This window comes from Camellia sinensis, chromosome 8 (assembly GCF_055761805.1).
Source record: "Camellia sinensis isolate YWXY chromosome 8, ASM5576180v1, whole genome shotgun sequence".
Taxonomy (NCBI): Eukaryota; Viridiplantae; Streptophyta; class Magnoliopsida; order Ericales; family Theaceae; genus Camellia; species Camellia sinensis.
In genome coordinates this window covers 53,094,593-53,113,179 of record NC_138968.1, presented here as the reverse complement: position 1 = coordinate 53,113,179, position 18,587 = coordinate 53,094,593, and the positions used below count along the sequence as shown (strand labels likewise).

General features: G+C 39.7%; 2 protein-coding genes across 4 annotated transcripts in view; one reads left to right on the top strand and one right to left on the bottom strand.

Moving 5' to 3' along the window:
* Positions 1 to 728: 728 nt before the first annotated feature.
* Positions 729 to 18,587, bottom strand: part of MOS7 (nuclear pore complex protein-like protein) — a 68,596-nt gene continuing 50,737 nt past the window's right edge. The window contains exons 5-9 of one of the 3 annotated variants that reach the window (XM_082882632.1): positions 11,033 to 11,094; positions 9,392 to 9,608; positions 4,031 to 5,008; positions 1,939 to 2,188; positions 729 to 1,461 (exon numbers count right to left, since the gene is read on the bottom strand). In XM_082882632.1, coding sequence (XP_082738758.1) covers positions 1,196 to 1,461; positions 1,939 to 2,188; positions 4,031 to 5,008; positions 9,392 to 9,608; positions 11,033 to 11,094 — 1,773 coding nt within the window. In that variant the 3' untranslated portion in view covers positions 729 to 1,195. Of the gene's footprint in view, positions 1,462 to 1,938; positions 2,189 to 3,888; positions 3,915 to 4,030; positions 5,009 to 9,391; positions 9,609 to 11,032; positions 11,095 to 18,587 lie in introns of those variants that run through there. The other 2 variants (XM_028195764.2, XM_082882633.1) reach the window with 2 other exon arrangements.
* LOC114303648 (uncharacterized) lies at positions 12,367 to 15,207 on the top strand. Its single transcript, XM_028248792.2, has one exon. It carries the CDS (start codon positions 12,375 to 12,377, stop codon positions 12,969 to 12,971), a length of 597 nt encoding a protein of 198 aa, XP_028104593.2. The 5' UTR covers positions 12,367 to 12,374; the 3' UTR covers positions 12,972 to 15,207.

The following is an 18,587-nucleotide window of genomic DNA, read 5'->3' as shown; positions in this document are numbered from 1 at the left end:
CAGGAAATTTTGACCAAATCAATAAATGCTAAGTTTTTTTAAAATAAAAAATTTTAAAAATTCAAATTGAGATGTTGAAACTCCCATAGGTTTTGAGGGTTAAAAACCCAATTTTACTTAATATATAGTATAGATGTTTTATTTTGGACCATCATTACTACGGATAGGAATGCCTTTTTTAAAATAAATAAATAAATAAAAATTGAGAATAAAATTTTCTAACAGCTGTTTTTTGGTCGAATCCTTATTAAAATTCATAATCCAAACATTAAGAAAATTCCAAAAATATGGTGCTTGGTAGCAGCGTAAAGTGTCAATCACCCAAAATATACGTATAATTAAACATTAAGTAAATCAAGGGGTGCGTGCTATATAGGAAAGTGAACCAATACTTTTCAAAATAAAATAATAAAAAAGTAGCAGCCATAATAAAACCATTAAAATAGATAACAACAACCACAAATGCAATCTAACCCCCTAAAATGCTCCAAACCAATGAATATTCTATCTCCATTGCTGGGTAATAAATCAAGAAAAGCTAATCTCCCAGACATAACTTCCCAAATTTTTCTGGTTAGTGTGTTGTGTGATGGAAATTAAATTTAAATAATGTAGAGTCTATGTGTAAAATAAATCTGAATCACAAAATAATAATTATGAATAATTTCCGGGTTGATAAGTCTAGGTTCGGAGTATTACTCATAATTCAATTAGCAAACCAAGAAAAGTGATTGAACTGAACATTTTGACTAGTAAAAATTTGGACCCCATACAGATCACCTTTTAAGACACTTAGCACAAAGGTTTACAATTCAGCTGTGATGCTGGGTATAGTCAATGCCTAAGACCTCAGATCGCATTCGGAACAGCTGTCAAAGTTGAATTAAATCAAACTATGTAGCCTCGGGTCTGCCCTTCACAGAATAAAAACTAGGTTGAAAACTGTGATATGTAAGGTCAAGTGTCATAAGTTGCACATGAAAGGCTTGTCCCAACTACATCTATTTATTAGTCTAAAGCTGTTCTTGAATGAAGACACATACGTACAAGTTCTTTAGCACAAGACATGAACATCTACCCCTTGACTTCTAAGGGGTATTTGTTAGATTTTCATTTGTCCAAAACTCAAACAGATGTGAAATTGACATGTAGCTTGAAAATTCAGCCACAGTACCCAACCAGAAATGCAGTTACATCAGCTGTCGCTTTCACGGCGGCTCAATGAAGATTCAAGAAGTTTAACCTTTTTTGTATTCTCGCTGTTGACAAGTGAAAGTTTGGCCACTGAAGATTTGAGTTGAGAGATTTGGTCATCTTGGACATAATTCTTCCTTCTACCTGATAGTTGCCTCTGTTGGTTCAACACATCGCCCTGTGGAGAACGTGTGTATCTTTTCAACCTCACATTCAAAGTTTCGATGGAAGAATGTAAAGCGCCCAACTCCACTCCAGTAAACCTGTCTGCAAAAGAATCAAAATGGTATGTTAAATGACGTTTGTTTAAAAAAGAAATCCCAGCCAACCTAGAAAAATGAGTTTGAACCATCTAGATAAATTCTTAACGTTGGAGTTGCGAAAACGTTCGGCATTCAGAATTATTCCAAACCCGAGTTAATCAGAATAGCATGACTTAGAAAGTTAATGAGCTAATGTCGATGACAAAATTCAGAAACAATTGCATTTTGAAGAGTAATTATTACAAACAGCGTATGTAGTGGGAAAAGCACAATTCATAAGAGGGAAGCAAAAGCACTTTCGTTTACATTTGCAATGTATTAGGAATATTTAAAAGATTTATTCACGGACAGATAACAAATTACTGATCAAGATATCTAATAAAATCAATACTAGCATACATAATAAAATAATCTAGCCCATAATTATTCTATATTCCAATAAATAAGCTATGAATAACAATTCACAAAATAAATTACTCACCCAGTTCCGACTTGAACTCTCTCTCTGCTTTTGACAATGGTTTCTTCTGCACCCCCGGCAACTTTCTCAACCTTCGCAAACGTTCTTCGAAGTGACTGTGCATCTGAGTTGCATGACTAATGCGGTTTTCTATTATTTCCTGTTTCTCCTCAATTCTCAAAAGCTTTTGTTGTGCCTCACGCAAACGACCGTGCTGGTCTTCAATGATTTTCTTCAATTGAGGCCCATGATGCTTGAGTTCAAAGTACACCTAGAAAACCAGAGTGAAGTCTTCACACGACCGTCTTATCTAGAAAGGATTTAATAAATAAAAAGAACCAAACAAACAAAACAAAACCAAACCAAACCAACCAAACCAAAAACAGAAACAAAACAAAACAATCTCAAAACAGCATTGGAATACATACCAATCATAATCAGGAAGCATATTTTCCAAATCATCTTTTACTAGATATCAATGTAAAGCCTAAAAAGCCATAGTATAGAACAGCAAAATAACAGCTGAACAATAAAAAATAAGGCAGTGCTAAGCATTGCTAAGTTCAAGCGCCATCATAGAAGGGCCTTCAAATTTAATTATTTAGCTCAAGATTTATGACTATGTTTAGCTGCTGCTTATAGCTGGCATTTGATTTACCTCCAAATAATAATAAATTGGTGTAAATTACATTTACACCTCTTTAGGTTTGAGTTTAATACAGATTCCCTCTCCACACTTCAAAAATTACACTGCACTCCCTGAGGTTTGTAATCACATTACAAACTTTCCCTTCCGTTAGTTGACTAACAGTTTTTGCTGATGTAAGCCATTAGTTTATTTAAAATGTCATTTTAACCCTTTTCCAAGCACAGACCATTATTTGGCAACCGAAAACCCATTAGTTGCTTTTGCAACTCTAGATGTTCATAAACGCATCAGTTCTAAACCTTGAAGGATTGTTTAATTGCAAACATATATGCATACAACACTTTAGCCTAATCTGATTCACACAGCACCATTACCATATGTTTTTCTTCTCAATCTACTGTGTATATACTACATGCATATATATCAACCCATCAATTACACTTCACCACAACCAGCTGTGAGAGGGGCTGAGTGGAGTTTTGGTGGTTCTGGTAGTTCCTGCACAGGGCATCATCAAAGGAAGTCCCACTGACTGAAACAAACCAGCGAACTCACTTAGGCGACCAAAGCTACCGCAAATCCAACCCCATCACAACTCCTACAAACCCACTTCTATCAAAACTGCTTCTCATCATCGTTTTATTTTGCAAAATTTACACAATTTTTAAGGGTTGGTGGACTTGATTTGAGAATTTTTTGGTGTTGCTTTGGGTGTTTAATTTGGGGTAAGATGTGGCAGAGGATGGTGGTTTTGGTGATGATAGCTGGCGGGGTGGGTTTGTTGCCTGATTGGGTTGTTTGTTAAATGGTGAGGAAGAGGCCTGTTAATGTGAGCAAGGAGCAGCAGTCGGTGGTGTGATGGTGGTGCATTAATAGTGGAGGGCGGGTTTGCTCTGTGCTGGTGGGGTTTGCTTTCTAGGAAGGAGTTCTGTTCAATGGTGAAGAGAGGAAGAAATGGTGCTGCTGTGGTGGTCCATTAATGGGGGAGGGAAGAAGAAAGAGGAAGAGAATAATAGATGCCTTGTGGGTAATATAGTAACTTGACTATTGTAATTGAGGTTATTAAAGTCATTACATTTTTTCCATTATTTCTGTGAAAAGACACGGACAAGGGGTGCAGTGTAATTTCCAAAACGTGAAGAGGGCATCTATATTAAACTCAAATCTCAAGGGGTGTAGATGTAATTTACCTCTATAAATTTGATACTCATTTTATAGTATCAATCCCTCGCTCCCCCTGTTATGGGGAGAAGGGATGGGGGAGAGGCGAAAGAGGGGCTCCTTGCACTGGATCAGTTGAATGAATGAATTATGAAAGGCTCCTCAACTTTAAATATCACACTATATTCTGCAAAATACCATGAGGAAACATTTGTTCTGCAACTTCAAAGTTACAAACAAGAATATGTTCTTCCAACATAACAAATGATGAGATGAGAAACAACATGAGATAAAAGAGATAACCTGGTAGAAGTGAACGTGATAGATATATATAATTAAAAATGGTTGCATGTGAACCAGATCACCCATTGGTACCTTGTGTGCATACTCCACATAATTTTCATGAAAAAGCTTGAAGTACTGATGAAGAGCTGATCGACCTTCAATAGAATCAGCAGTAACAGAGCGTAGATTCGATGATGGAGGAAGAACCACCTTAGGGCCACCAAGGAGTTCTTTGCTTATAATAGCTGGAGTGTCTGTGTCTCTTGATTCTTCCAAGGTTGTGGCTTGCTTCTCCATTTCAACATGAATGGGAAGCAACAGATCCCAACTTTTCACCTCAAGCACAATGCACTCCCAAGAGGTCAGCCCGACAATCCATGAATATCCAAATGAATCAGACAATGCCATGAAACCAAAAAGAGGGGATGAGGATTCTCCCTGGCATGTACTAAGAACAGGATGCACAGAGGGAGTTCTCATGCTTTCATCTTTGCCACTTGTCTGACTTGTAAAAGGGAGAAAATGCAACACTATGGAATCTATCCCTCCATCATGGAAGGTATATATTCTTTCTGGGATAAGAGGATCAACAAACATTGAAATAGGAGAACTACTCTCTCTGTTTCTAGGCAGAGCTAAATCCACCATTACCAACCTCAACAAAGGGGGAGGATATCCTGACCACACAGTATGATCAGGTGGCTGGTCAAGCTTCACAATGGAGTGGTCACCAGGGATTGATTCACATATCATAGCAACACCAACAATCCGGTCACAAGAATCAACACAAAGACGAGGTGGGCTACCAACAACCCAGACTGGCTGTATTTCATCAGCTAAAGCATCTATCTGCAATTGTCCACCACTCCATGCAGTCACCAGAATTGAATCTTTGCTGATTGAATTATACAGTAAACTGACTGCCCGCCCTTCAAACTCTGCAACACGCACTTCTGAACCTTGTTCACCATCATGACATACTTTAGGGAGAGGACCCTGGAAATCATTAAAGAAAAAGTTCCAACGTAAATGCAATGGAGCACATATCTTTGTCGAACATCAACTAGACTCAAAATTTACACCAAATTATAAATCTTATAATTCTGAAGGAGATACATAAACAATTTTACTTGTGACAAAAGAAAGAGATATATATACAATTTTTAATATCTCAAAAACACAATTTATTTACTAAAAGCCGAAATGCTTTCACTGATAAATATATACAAACAGAATTTATATATAAAATTTTCGTAGAGAATGATGTGGCATCTTGTGATCCCTTCATTTACAATGAAAGCACTCATCATTGTTCTCATAATTTCACAAATGCCACTGCCACGTCATTCTTGTTATGAAATCTATAGAAAAATTCTGTAAGAATATCATTTTCCCAGAGTGAATGTAGCCTCCTTTCTCAACAATCAAAACCGAGCACAAGAGTACTAATATTTTGTATTTTAGAAGTTTTTTATGGAAAGTTCTAGAGGTTTTAAGGTCAATAGATGTCTTCAATTTTTAATATTTGATGATGAACGAGCAGAGAGAAGCATGAAAGGTTCTCTTTAACATTTGAAATAGATGTTTCAAAATTCTATTAAAAGACATTTCAGAATCATGTGCTTGCAGCCACTGTCTCTTAGCATGGAAGAATTGCTAAAAACTACATAGGGATATCAACCAAAAAAATAAGCCCTCAAATTTAAAACAGTGGCAAAGATTACAAGAAGTAATGGGATAAAATATGTTAGAATTTCCCATCTTTATCTTCACCTACTCCACTACACACTCCACTTCACCTACCTCCACTTCACCACACACTCCACTTCACCTAACCCACTATCACCTCCACTACACCTACTACCACATTTTCTTCTATATATAGATTGTATAGGAATTGTAATTAATCAATCTTGTAACACGTCAAAATAACAACAATCAATAATACAGTATTTTTTAACATGGTATCAGAGCAAGGTTGAGAAGCTAGTAATTCTGCTTCACCGGCGGGCGGCAGCCTCCTCTTGGCCGCCCGCCGGACCTCTACACATACCTTGAAATTTCTTCGAATCCACCACCTTCAATAAACCCAACTGAGACTACTCTGGCCTCAAGAGGATCTGTCACCAGATGCTCTCTCTCTCCTCTTCTATTTGTACACAATGGCCGGCTTACCTGAATCAGAAGAAATATTGTAAAACCCATCTCTTGAAGCTCCTTGTATAACTTCAAACTTGCCAGTAAAGCAGGAGCCTCAGCCAAATCCACCCATTCATCGAAAGAGACTTCATCGAATGTTTCTGATCCGAATCCGTGGTGCGCGTAGTACGGCAGGTTAGAAAGCAAAGTCTCATCGATATCGAAAACCCAGGCGTCCTTGCCGTTTCCGGCGAACTCCACCGTCTTGGCGACCATCTCGGAGTCGGAACGGTAGCGAACGCCGGTAATGTAATCGTGGACGTAGTCTTGGCACCTGGAAGGGACCTGTGTCCAGATTCCGGCGTCGTTGGTTTCGACGGAGAACCGCCAGCTCTCCGCAGTTTTATCTATCCTCCTCGCAGTTTTAGGGTTCACAGGAGCAAGGCTCTCCGCAGCGTCGACACCAGAAACAATGGCTGTTCCTTTGATTACCAAGAAGATTGTGAAGAAGCGTGTGAAGCAGTTCAAGAGGACCCATCCTCTTTGTTTATTTTTTAAACCACTCTTTACCTTTGTTTTCATTATTATAATGCTTCATTATTTTTTTAAACCATACACCAGCACATGTGTTCCCACTTTTGTCTCCACTTTCTTTTTCTTTTTTTTTTATATTTATTTTAAATCCATCTTTTTGAAAAACAAAACCGCATCACCGGCTTTGCACACCAACCCAATTTCCATCTCACATTTCTTTTTTTAATATATATATATATCTTAAACTAATGCATCATCTTAAACTAATGCATCATCACACCAAGCCCATGTGCACCCACGTTCTTTTCCCTTTTCTTTTATTTAACTATATATATATATATTTCTTATAATATATTTTCACTACTCCTATTTTTATTTTATTTTATTTATTCTATCTTTCTTTTTCTATCCATTTTCCTTATTATACAACTCGTGAGCATCATCCTATCTTCCGTAAAAAAAAAAAAAAAAAAAACAAACAAACAAACAAACAAACAAACAAACAAAAAAGACGCAGGAAGATCTGCACACCAAACTCATTTTATTCATGTCGGGGCTCACCCCGATCACCATGTTTCCACAAAAAAAAAAAAAAAAAAAAAAAAAAAAAAAAAAAAAACAAAATACAAACAAACAACCACAGGTGGGATTTTTCTTCTCTACTCTGCCGCCGGTCTCTTCTTTTTGCCTCCGTCCTGGACGGCCCTTGACGATGTTGCCTCCGGATTTCCCACGCCACCGAGCACATTTACTCCCTGCTCCTCCACTGCAGCATATGGCGGCCCTCCAAATCGGAACATCACGGTGGCCTTCCGCTTCAGCTCCTTGTTTTCTGCCCTTAGCACGCTTATCTCTGCTCGCGCATCCTTATACATGCGTTGGAGCAGAGCCAGCTGGGAGTTTAAATGCTGCACCTCATTTGTCCTACTCTGCAGCCGGTTCGACAAGTTTGTGACCGCCGTCATGCTTTCCACACATGCCTTCAGAGTATACTGATTGGCCTCCACATCCGACTGCACTGCCATTCTTTGCTTCACCGACCGCATCGGAAAGTTCAACGGAGCAAACTCCGGGGCGCTTGGTTGAGTTTCCAGTGCCACCGCACCAGTTCTCTCTCTTGTTGACTCGTTGAGGTCGGGAAAGAGGGTGAGCAGCCCGCGGGAAGACGAAGCCATTTTTCTGGGCTACAAAATGTTCCACAGTTTCTCTCTCCAAAGAGGCAGAGTTTTTCAGAGAAGGGTTGGTTTCAGAGGTTTCAGAATGGTATGCCTCAGCCTCAGCCTTCGTCTTGGTTAAATAGCCAAGGCAGCCACGCGCATCGCGCGCCTCTTGCCACCAGCCGACAAACGGGCACGCAAGCCAAGGCGCCCACGTGCCTCGCCATCATGTCCGGCACACCTTTTGATGAATTGGGCACGCCTTTTGATGGCACGCCTTTTTAAAAAATTGAGCGCACCTTTTGAGGATGCGATTTTTTATGGGTCCGACAAGACTCTGTAAACTGTCCCGACATTGATTCCGGTTAGCTCCTTTATGGGTCCGACAAGACTCTGTAAACTGTCCCGACATAGATTCCGGTTAGTTTCTCCAAGGGTCCGACAAGACTCTGTAAACTGTCCCGACATTGATTCCGGTTAGTTTCTACAAGGGTCCAGCAAGACTCCGTAAACTGTCACAACATTGTCTTCTACAACGGTCCGACATGACCCCATAAACTGTCTTCTACAACGGTCCGACATGACCCCATAAACTGTCTTCTACAAACGGTCCGACATGACCCCATAAACTGTTTTTCTACAACGGTCCGACATGACCCCATAAACTGTCTTCTACAACGGTCCGACATGACCCCATAAACTGTCTTCTACAGCGGTCTGACACCGCCATCCAGTGTCCTCTACACCATTATGACATCACCATACCGTGTCCTCTACAACGTTATGACACCACCATACAGTGTCCTCTACAACGTTATGACACCCCCATACAGTGTCCTCTACAACGTTATGACACCACCATTCAGTGTCTTCACCAACGGTCTGACACGACCATACAGTGTCTCCTATCCTTTTTTATTTTTATGTATTTTCTTGTTTTGTTACTCTCTCCAAACTCAAGTTGGTTAGTTTCTCTCCTCCTTGAGTTTGCGGGGGGCTGTTAGAATTTCCCATCTTTATCTTCACCTACTCCACTACGCACTCCACTTCACCTACCTCCACTTCACCACACACTCCACTTCACCTAACCCACTATCACCTCCACTACACCTACTACCACATTTTCTTCTATATATAGATTGTATAGGAATTGTAATTAATCAATCTTGTAACACATCAAAATAACAACAATCAATAATACAGTATTTTTTAACAAAATATAATTCAGAGAAGTAATTATGATAGCTAAACAAAATGAAAAGGAATTCAAGTGATACAAAAACGCAAATTCAAGAAGCAATACAAGTAAAATTTTGCAGGGAAAAACAAAAGCAAAAAGAACAATAGTAATTGAGCCATAATAACAGACATCACTGACAAAGAAGCGGGGGTTGTTCAGAGAAACAAAAAGGAACTTTCTATAAGAAAATGTATAATATTCTGGCTACAATATGCAACAACTTAATAAAGCATCGTCAAGTAATACAATTAAACCTAGGGCCCATCTGAAAACACTACAACAAAGAATCAGGTAACAGAAGAACAATACCTGCAATGAAATGGATGCATCAAATAAAGCATATGGCTGAGCTTTAAGTGCAGATAGATTTCCTCCTCCTGTTGCCTGGTGAGTTAACTCGGGAAATGTTGCTTCCAACCAAGAGATCGCCATATTAGAATTACTAACCGCTCTTGAATTGGCAGATTTCAGCCCAAATGTTTGAGCATCACCATATATCTCCAATATAGATTCCCATTTATACACACTGTTGCAAAACAAACCACTCAAATTTTTGTCAGCATCCAACATAAAGCATCAGTAAAACCCTAACCGACCCATCATGAATCATGATAGACCATCCGTACCACTAAAACATGGAAACATTGTGGGAGATGAACTAATCTCTCATTCATCAGATACTTTATGACACAGAACATACCTAAATTATGTGCCCATAATGACTAAATAATATAGCATAGGAACTCCCGGGGCTGAATACAACATGAAGCATTTGCCCCCCAAACCCATGCGATTTAACACAATGTTGAAAAACAGTTTTCATACAAGTGCTACCAGAGTTGAGTATCAAATGACACCTGCTTCCATAATTAATTATACGTATCGCACATAGTAATAGACAGAATAACTCCCCACACACAATCCCAATTTCAAGTTTCTTGAGTTTCTCATAAGCTGAAGTGCTAAACATTATGATGTCTATATTGCTGATTCCAGGAGGAAGCAGCAAGCAGTAATAACTCCTTATCTCAGACAATTAATGATGATGAGCTATGCTATTAGAACCTTACGATTCACGATTCAATTTGTGATTCGATTCATGATTCATGCATTTATCGATGAGAATCTATGGGTGAATCTATTTTGGTATAAAATTGATGGCGAATCACATGATTCACAAGTCAATTCATGTGATTCTTGAAACTCTCGGTTCCAACAAATTCTGACTCTTATTTACACCTCTTTTTTTTGTGAAATTGTCATTATACAACTTTTAAGTGTGTTTCGTACTAAAATAATCAATACATATACATGATTTGTTGTTATATTGGTGATCAAAGGGTTTAAAAGGATCCAATTAGATCTAGTCAAACCTAGCAAATTCTTAACCTATTTCTCTCCTTTTTTTTTCTTCAGAAAAATTTCAAAATATATCTTCTACAGATATGCAAGGCTAAAACAACTTGAATCAATGAATTATCTATTGTTATTTTGCTGAAATAAACATGGTTTTATATGACCTAAGTTAGGTCGTTCCACAACCATTTTTTTACTTTTTTTGAACAATAAACATATATAAAGTGTTTTTTTGATTAAAACTCTATTTAGGGCTAAGTGATTTTTTGAATGTCGAGATAGAATATATTATGATTTTTAAATAATTTTATGGTTGGTAAAATTTGGGCACGCATCCCTTGCTATTAAAGCAATGCTTTCCCAATTAGGAAGGGTAATCATATCTTTATAAAAGAACTATTGTATAAATTATAGCAAAATCATTTTTTTTTCCATATATATAATACAATTGTTTCCATTATTTTTACAGTTTGTGCGAATCTTAAGATTATCAGTTTGATTTAATATATGATTCACAAAACTAAGATTTTGATTCACAATTTGATTGTCAACTTGACAATTATGACAATGAGCACAATATGAAATTAAGATTACCTTCCAAAAGGAACAACTGGGCAAAGGATGTAAACTGAACCGTCAGTGAATAGGACAAAAACCTGCAAGAAGGAATGGAAATGTTAGTTGATAATTGCATTATACAATATTGAAAATAATACCCAATCTCAATGACAAGGCATAATCATCAATACAGCAAAACTTCAGTAGCAGCACCAGAGAACAAGCTAACAGATTTTGAAGAGAGAGGTATTAAGAGAACATTCGAGCTTGAAAAGTGTTCTGACTGCATAACAGGAGGAACAACTTTCACATGATTGAGAAGGATCATCAACTATGACCAGCGCAAGAACTTAATAGATAACATATTGCCGAACATAAAACAAGACAAAATTGGACAGATAGATATTAGGGTAAATTACAATTACACCCCCCGAGGTTTGTCTAACATACATTTAACTCCCACAGGTCCTGGAAAATACATCCTGCTCCCTAAAGATTCAAATCACATAACAAATAATTGCATCCGTTAGTCAAACGTTAGGTCAACTAATTCATTTTGTTGATGTTAGCAATTTTATTTTTTGACATACCCATTTTACCCTAAATATCCTTTTTCTGTAAAAAAAACTAATTTTACGCTGTAGGCTCACCTCTCCCCCCGCCTTCCTCAACTCTCTTTCATCCCTGTCTTCTCTTTATTTTCTTTCCCAATAACCTCTCTGTTAAAATCCACCTACTCTCCACCTACTTCACCCACTTAAACCTACTCCACTAAACCTAACCCACTACACCATTACCACCTCACCTACTCCACTAAACCTTCACCCACTTAAACCTACTCCACTAAACCTAACCCACTACACCACTACCACCTCACCTACTCCACTAAACCTAACCCACTACACCACTACTACCTCCACTTCACCTACTCCTTACCTACTACACACTCACCCTCTTCTATATATAGGAATCATGAATCATTGTAATAGACATCAATATATATCAATTAATAATACAATCATTTCTCTTTATACATTAAATTTCTACATGGTATCAGAGCAAGGTTAACAACCTAGTCATTCTGCTTCACCGGCGGGCGGCAGTCTCGCCTTGGCCGCCCGCCGGACCTCAACACATACCTCCTCTCCTTTCACCTTGGTCTCACCTTTCCGATGCTCTAGTCTATACCATTGAGGTGCCAAAGGGCTATCTGGTGGAACCCTTGTAGGCACTTCATTCATGTTGAAAGTCACTTTCGCTATAATATCATCACCACCTTCATCGGCGTCATCCAAGTCGGCAACGGCAGCTTCGAAAGCGTCCTCTTCACAATCATCCCTCTCTACTACCCTTTACTGGGTACACTGGGCACAGTACCATGCCTGACCGGTTCAGGCCCTTGACCAAGGAAGCCCCAAGCCCACTTGTTAGGTGGCCTTGGTTCATAGCTCTTGCTTTCCTTTTGTATGCCTGGAGAACAGTCTTGTGGGAGTTGTCCAACTGGAAAAAGGTTTTATCAAGTATTACCCAGTTCGTGGGATACCTCTTAAAACTTGCACTGGCCCTTATTTTCCATTTCATTGGTGATCCAGTAACTTCTCTGATCAGAGGAATAGAAACTACACTTTACACCATTCGAGCTTTCTACTCAGCAGTGATAGCATATACTCCTATTCCAGAGCTGACTCTGATCATCGTGCTGGTGTCTTCCGTAATTGCCATTGCTGAAGCTTCTGTTCCAGACTCTGTAGACAGCCAACCATACCTTCTTACAGTAGCTGGCTTAATCGTTTTTGCAGCCGTGAGAGACTTCATCTTCGAGCTGTCCTTCTGGACGCTCCTATTGGGATTGTTTGGTTTTGCTCGGTTTGTTAAGAAGAGGGATTATGTTTCTCCTGTGACAGCTACTCCGAATCCAGATGTTCTCATCTGTACACTGATGTTTTCCATCGCTGAAACAAAGTTTGGGACGTAGATTTTGCTGTACCACTTGGCATATACCACTCCACTTCCTTTTCCTCTCATCTTCTCCGATGCTCAGATTCTCCAACCTATATTTTTTCCTTTTTTCTTTCCACACACTCCTGTTCCCCACTCAACTTTCTTTTTCTTTTTTTTTTATTTTATTATTTTACTCCATCTTTTGAAAAGAAAACGAAACACAAATTGATTCTTTTTCTTATATATATATATATTTCTTTTTCTTCTTTCCACCGCCCAACTTTTCCTTGAACCTCAACTTTTTATCTTTTCTTTTTAAAAAAAATATATATATATATATATATATTCATTCCCTCTCATTTTTTCTGCTGAGTCTTGTAGCTTCCAGCCATTCGGATTTGCACAATACACCCATATTTTATTCATCTCAGGGATCAACCCCGATCACAATTTTACACACACACAAAAAAAAAAAAAAAAAAAAAAACAAACAAACACCCACCCACAGTGGGATTTTTCTTCTCTACTCTGCCGCCGGTCTTTTCTTCTTGCCTCCGTCCTGGGCGGCCCTTGCCAGTGTTGCCTCCGTATTTCCCACTCCACTGGGCATGATCACTACTCCCTGCTCCTCCACTGCAGCATATGGCGGACCTCCAAAACGGAACATCACGGTGGCCTTCCGCTTCAGCTCCTTATTTTCCGCCTTTAGCACACTTATCTCTGCTCGCGCATCCTTATACATGCGTTGGAGCAGAGCCAGCTGGGAGTTTAACTGTTGCACCTCATTTGCCCTACTCTGCAGCCGGTTCGACAAGTTTGTAACCGCAGTCATGGTTTCCACACATGACTTCAATGTATACTGATTGGCTTCCACATCCGACTGCACTGTCATTCTTTGCTCCACCGACCGCATCGGAAAGTTCAACGGAGCAAACTCCGGGGCGCTTGGTTGAGGTTCCAGTGCCACCGCACCAGTTATCTCTCTTGTTGACTCGTTGAGGTCGGGAAAGAGGGTGAGCAGACCGCAGGAAGACGAAGCCATTTTCTGGGTTACAAAGTGTTCCAAAGTTTCTCTCTCCGAAGAGGCAGAGTTTTTCAGAGACGGGTTGGTTTCAGCGGTTTCAGACTGGTATGCACAGCCTCCGCCTCACCCTTGGTTTAAATAGCCAGGGCCGATCCGCGCATCGCGTGCCACTTGCCGACAGACGACAACACGGGCGCGCAAGCCAAGGCGCTCACGTGCCTCGCCAACATGTCCGGCACATCTTTTTATGACTTGGGCTCGCCTTTTGATGGCACGCCTTTTTATGGATTGGGCACGCCTTTTGATGGCACGCCTTTTGAAAAATTGGGCACACCTTTTGAGGGTGCGACTTTTTAAGGGTCCGACAAGACTCTGTAAACTGTCCCGACATTGATTCCGGTTAGCTCCTTCATGGGTCCGACAAGACTCTGTAAACTGTCCCGACATTGATTCCGGTTAGCTCCTTTATGGGTCCGACAAGACTCTGTAAACTGTCCCGACATTGATTCCGGTTAGTTTCTACAAGGGTCCGACAAGACTCTGTAAACTGTCCCGACATTGATTCCGGTTAGTTTCTACAAGGGTCCAGCAAGACTCCGTAAACTGTCACCACAACTGTCACAACATTGTCTGCTACAACGGTCCGACATGACCCCATAAACTGTCTTCTACATCGGTCTGACACCGCCATCCAGTGTCCTCTACACCGTTATGACACCACCATACAGTGTCCTCTACATGGTTCTGACACCCCCATACAGTGTCCTCTACAACGTTATGACACCACCATCCAGTGTCTTCACCAATGGTCTGACACGACCATACAGTGTCTCTTATCCTCTTTTATTTTTATGTATTTTCTTGTTTTGTTACTCTCTCCAAACTCAAGTTGGTTAGTTCCTATCCCCCTTGAGTTTGCGGGGGGCTGTTAAAATCCACCTACTCTCCACCTACTTCACCCACTTAAACCTACTCCACTAAACCTAACCCACTACACCACTACCACCTCACCTACTCCACTAAACCTTCACCCACTTAAACCTACTCCACTAAACCTAACCCACTACACCACTACCACCTCACCTACTCCACTAAACCTAACCCACTACACCACTACCACCTCCACTTCACCTACTCCTTACCTACTACACACTCACCCTCTTCTATATATAGGAATCATGAATCATTGTAATAGACATCAATATATATCAATTAATAATACAATCATTTCTCTTTATACATTAAATTTCTACACTCTCTACCTCCCACTCTCAGTTCTCTATCTCTTCGGTCTTTCTTCTCTTTCTTTTCTTTTCTTCCTCCCTTTGTTAGAATATTTTCTTATTTCCTTATTTCGATTAGATTGTGATTCATTGATTGATTGATCGATCGATCGATCGATCGATTGTGATTCTTTAATCAGTCAATCAATCAATCAATATAAAAGGTGATTCATTAATCAGTGCCTTAGGGCTTCCTTTTGTAACAGTTGATTGATTAATGTAAAAGGTGATGATATCATAATCATCACCCAAGCTTTGTATTCTCTTAAATTACATGATATCAGAGCTAAAACCCTAAAAATCGTCACCCACACAGCTGCTACCACCAACCAGCCATCACCTATCACCACCCATCCTCCACCACTGGTCCCTGAGTCTCTGTCAGAACCAACCAAGGTCCCACAGAGCTGTTTCAGCTTTTAGCCGAAGGCCTTTCTATTGTGAGGGCTGTCCTAGCCTCTCTTTGTGTATTGCGGCTTCTATAGATCAGTGTTTGAGGGCTACCCATCTTCTGTTATCCCAAGTTTCTTTCCCTCTACTTTCTTGAAGACAATTCAACACTTGCTTTGATTTGAGGTTCGTTTTCCGATATTTGATTTATTTTTTGGGTCAATTGATTTGAGGTTCGTTTTCCGATATTTGATTTATTTTTTGGGTCCATAGATGACCCATTAATCTGATCGTTATGCTTCCATAGTGGTCTGTATGTGATTTTGCTTATTTCAGCCGATTCCATTCATCTTTCCGTTCTTGCGATTCGTGCAAGGTTTTTTGGATTAAAATTGTATAGTTCTTATGCTTGACCTAACTAGTGAATCCACCACTTCTCACCCACCTAAAGGGGAAAGCTCCAGTCCAGTTATGACTACTACATCTGAGAACTTGAACCTTAGCCTCAAAATCACCACCACTCTGTTTAATGATCAGAATTACCTTTCATGGTCTCAGTGGCTGACACTTTTTCTAAAGAGTAGGGGGGAAGATGGGATATGTTAATGTGAGAGTTCAAGCACTAGGTATTACGGGTCCTAGCTATGACCAATGGGAGATTACCAACACTTTAATCGTGGGATGTCTCATTCATTCCATGATTACTAAGATTGGTGAAGGCTATTTATCCATGCATACTATTCATGATATTTGGAAAACAGTCGCTGCTACATATTCTTGAAAAGGGAATTTTTCTCAGTCTTTTGAGCTGCGCCTGTCTATTGAGCGCTTAGTACAGGGGGAGTAGACAATTCTCTAGTATTACACGTTTCTGATTAATGGTTGGAAACACCTAGATCATCTCCTGGATTACAAGCTTGTCTGTACAGTTGACTCGATTACCAAAAGTATCTTGCACGGGAGAGGGTCTTCAAGTTTTTGGAAGGCCTTAATGTGGAGTTTGATCCAGTCTGGAGTTGTGTCCTTGGCATGGATGTTCTTCCATCTCTTTAAGAGGCCTTCGCATACGTACAGAATAAGTAGGGTCGTCATTCTACTATGTTACCACCGGCTACCGAAGACCATTTAGTATTACTTTCTGCTCCTTCTCAATATGGAGCTAGTTTGTCACTACCTCTTTCCCATTCTTCAGGAAAGGATACTGTGTTATGTGACTACTGCCGCAAGCCGCAGCATACTCGTGATACGTGTTGGAAGCTTCCTGGGGCTCCTTCAGGAAGTCGAGGTGATCTGTCTAATACTAGAGACGGTCAATCAGGCCAGTCTAGAGGACGTGACTCTAATCCATGGACCCATCTGTCTAGTGTTATTGACACCCTTGATTCTACTTCCGCATCAGTTGATCCGACTTCTGATAATTTGTCTAGCATGACTTCTCCTGAGCTTACGGCTGTTCTACGTCATTTCTTGGCCCGCCAGTCTTTTACTGCTCCCAGTGTATCTTCCTCGTCGTTTGCCCGCTCAGGTAACTTAGCCTTTTCTTCTAGTGCTATTCTTTCCCATAAGTTTTTTCCATGAATTATTGATTATGGTGCCTCAGACCATATGTCTGGGTCTTCAGACCTTTTCTCAACATATAAGCCCTCTTCACGTCAAGACAGTTAGGATTGTAGATGGTATTGTTTCTCTCTCTCTAAAAAAGGATTAATTCATGTCACCCCTACCTTACCTCTGTCTTCAGTGCTCCACGTTCCTAATTTTTCTGTTAATCTTCCATCCTTGAGTCGTATTACTAAGGATTTGAACTGCAGTGTGACATTTTTTCCTGGTCATTGTCTTTTTCAGGACCTTGTCACAAGAAGGATGATTGGCAGTAGTAGTGCAGAAAATGGTCTCTATTTCTTGGATCAGCCGAACAAGCTTGTTCATCATTCCATCCAGTTCTCAACCACCAAGGAGGATTTATGGTTGTGGCATCGGGGTCTTGGGCATCCTTCTTTTCATTTACTTAGGCATTTATTTCTGTCTGTTTTTACAAACAATACTGTGTCTGAGTTTCTTTGTGAGTCTTATCAATTTGGCAAACAATACCAAGCTTCTTTTGCTCCAAGTCTTAATAAAAGTTTAGCTTCTTTTTCTTTAATACATTCTGAAGTGTAGAGTCCATCTCGTGTTGTGTCTTTAAAAGGCCATAGATGGTTTGTTACCTCTATCAATAATTTTTCTCATACTAATTGAGTGTATCTCATGAAGAAAAAAGGTGAGATTTTCTCGGTGTTTCAAAATTTTCATAAAATGATTTGCACTCAATTTGGGACAATTATTAAAATCGTGGGTTCTAATAATGGGGGTGAATACATCCACTCGGGGCTAAAGAGCTATTTTTCTACTCATGGCATTATACATCAGACATCTTGCACCAATACCCCTCAACTCTGTTACATGGACTCAGGTACGGGTGTCGGGTATGTATCTAGAGGTCGGACTCAATAAATCTTAAATTTAAGGGTACACGGACTCGGCAAAAAAAATCATATTTTTATATTTTTAATCTAATATGTGAGATAAAATTATACTATATGTAACTTACAGTGTCAAAATGACATTTATAGTAATTATACAATAATATGCACATATTATAATTGTGTTATATATAATTATATAAGAAGTATCCGTTGAAAAGTATCTGACACATATCCCATACCCTTGTCCGAGTGTCAGGTGTCCGACAGGGGGTATTTGATCTATTTTGAAGAGTCCGTGTAACATAACCTCTCAACATAATGGGGTTGCAGAGCGTAAGAATGGTCATCTTCTTGATATGGCTCGCTGCATGTGTTTTTCTATGAGTGTGCCTCAGTCTTACTGGGGTGAGGCCGTTCTCACCGCAGCCTATCTCATTAATCATCTTCCTACCCAGGTTTTGCGAAAACAAGCTCCACTTCAAGTCCTT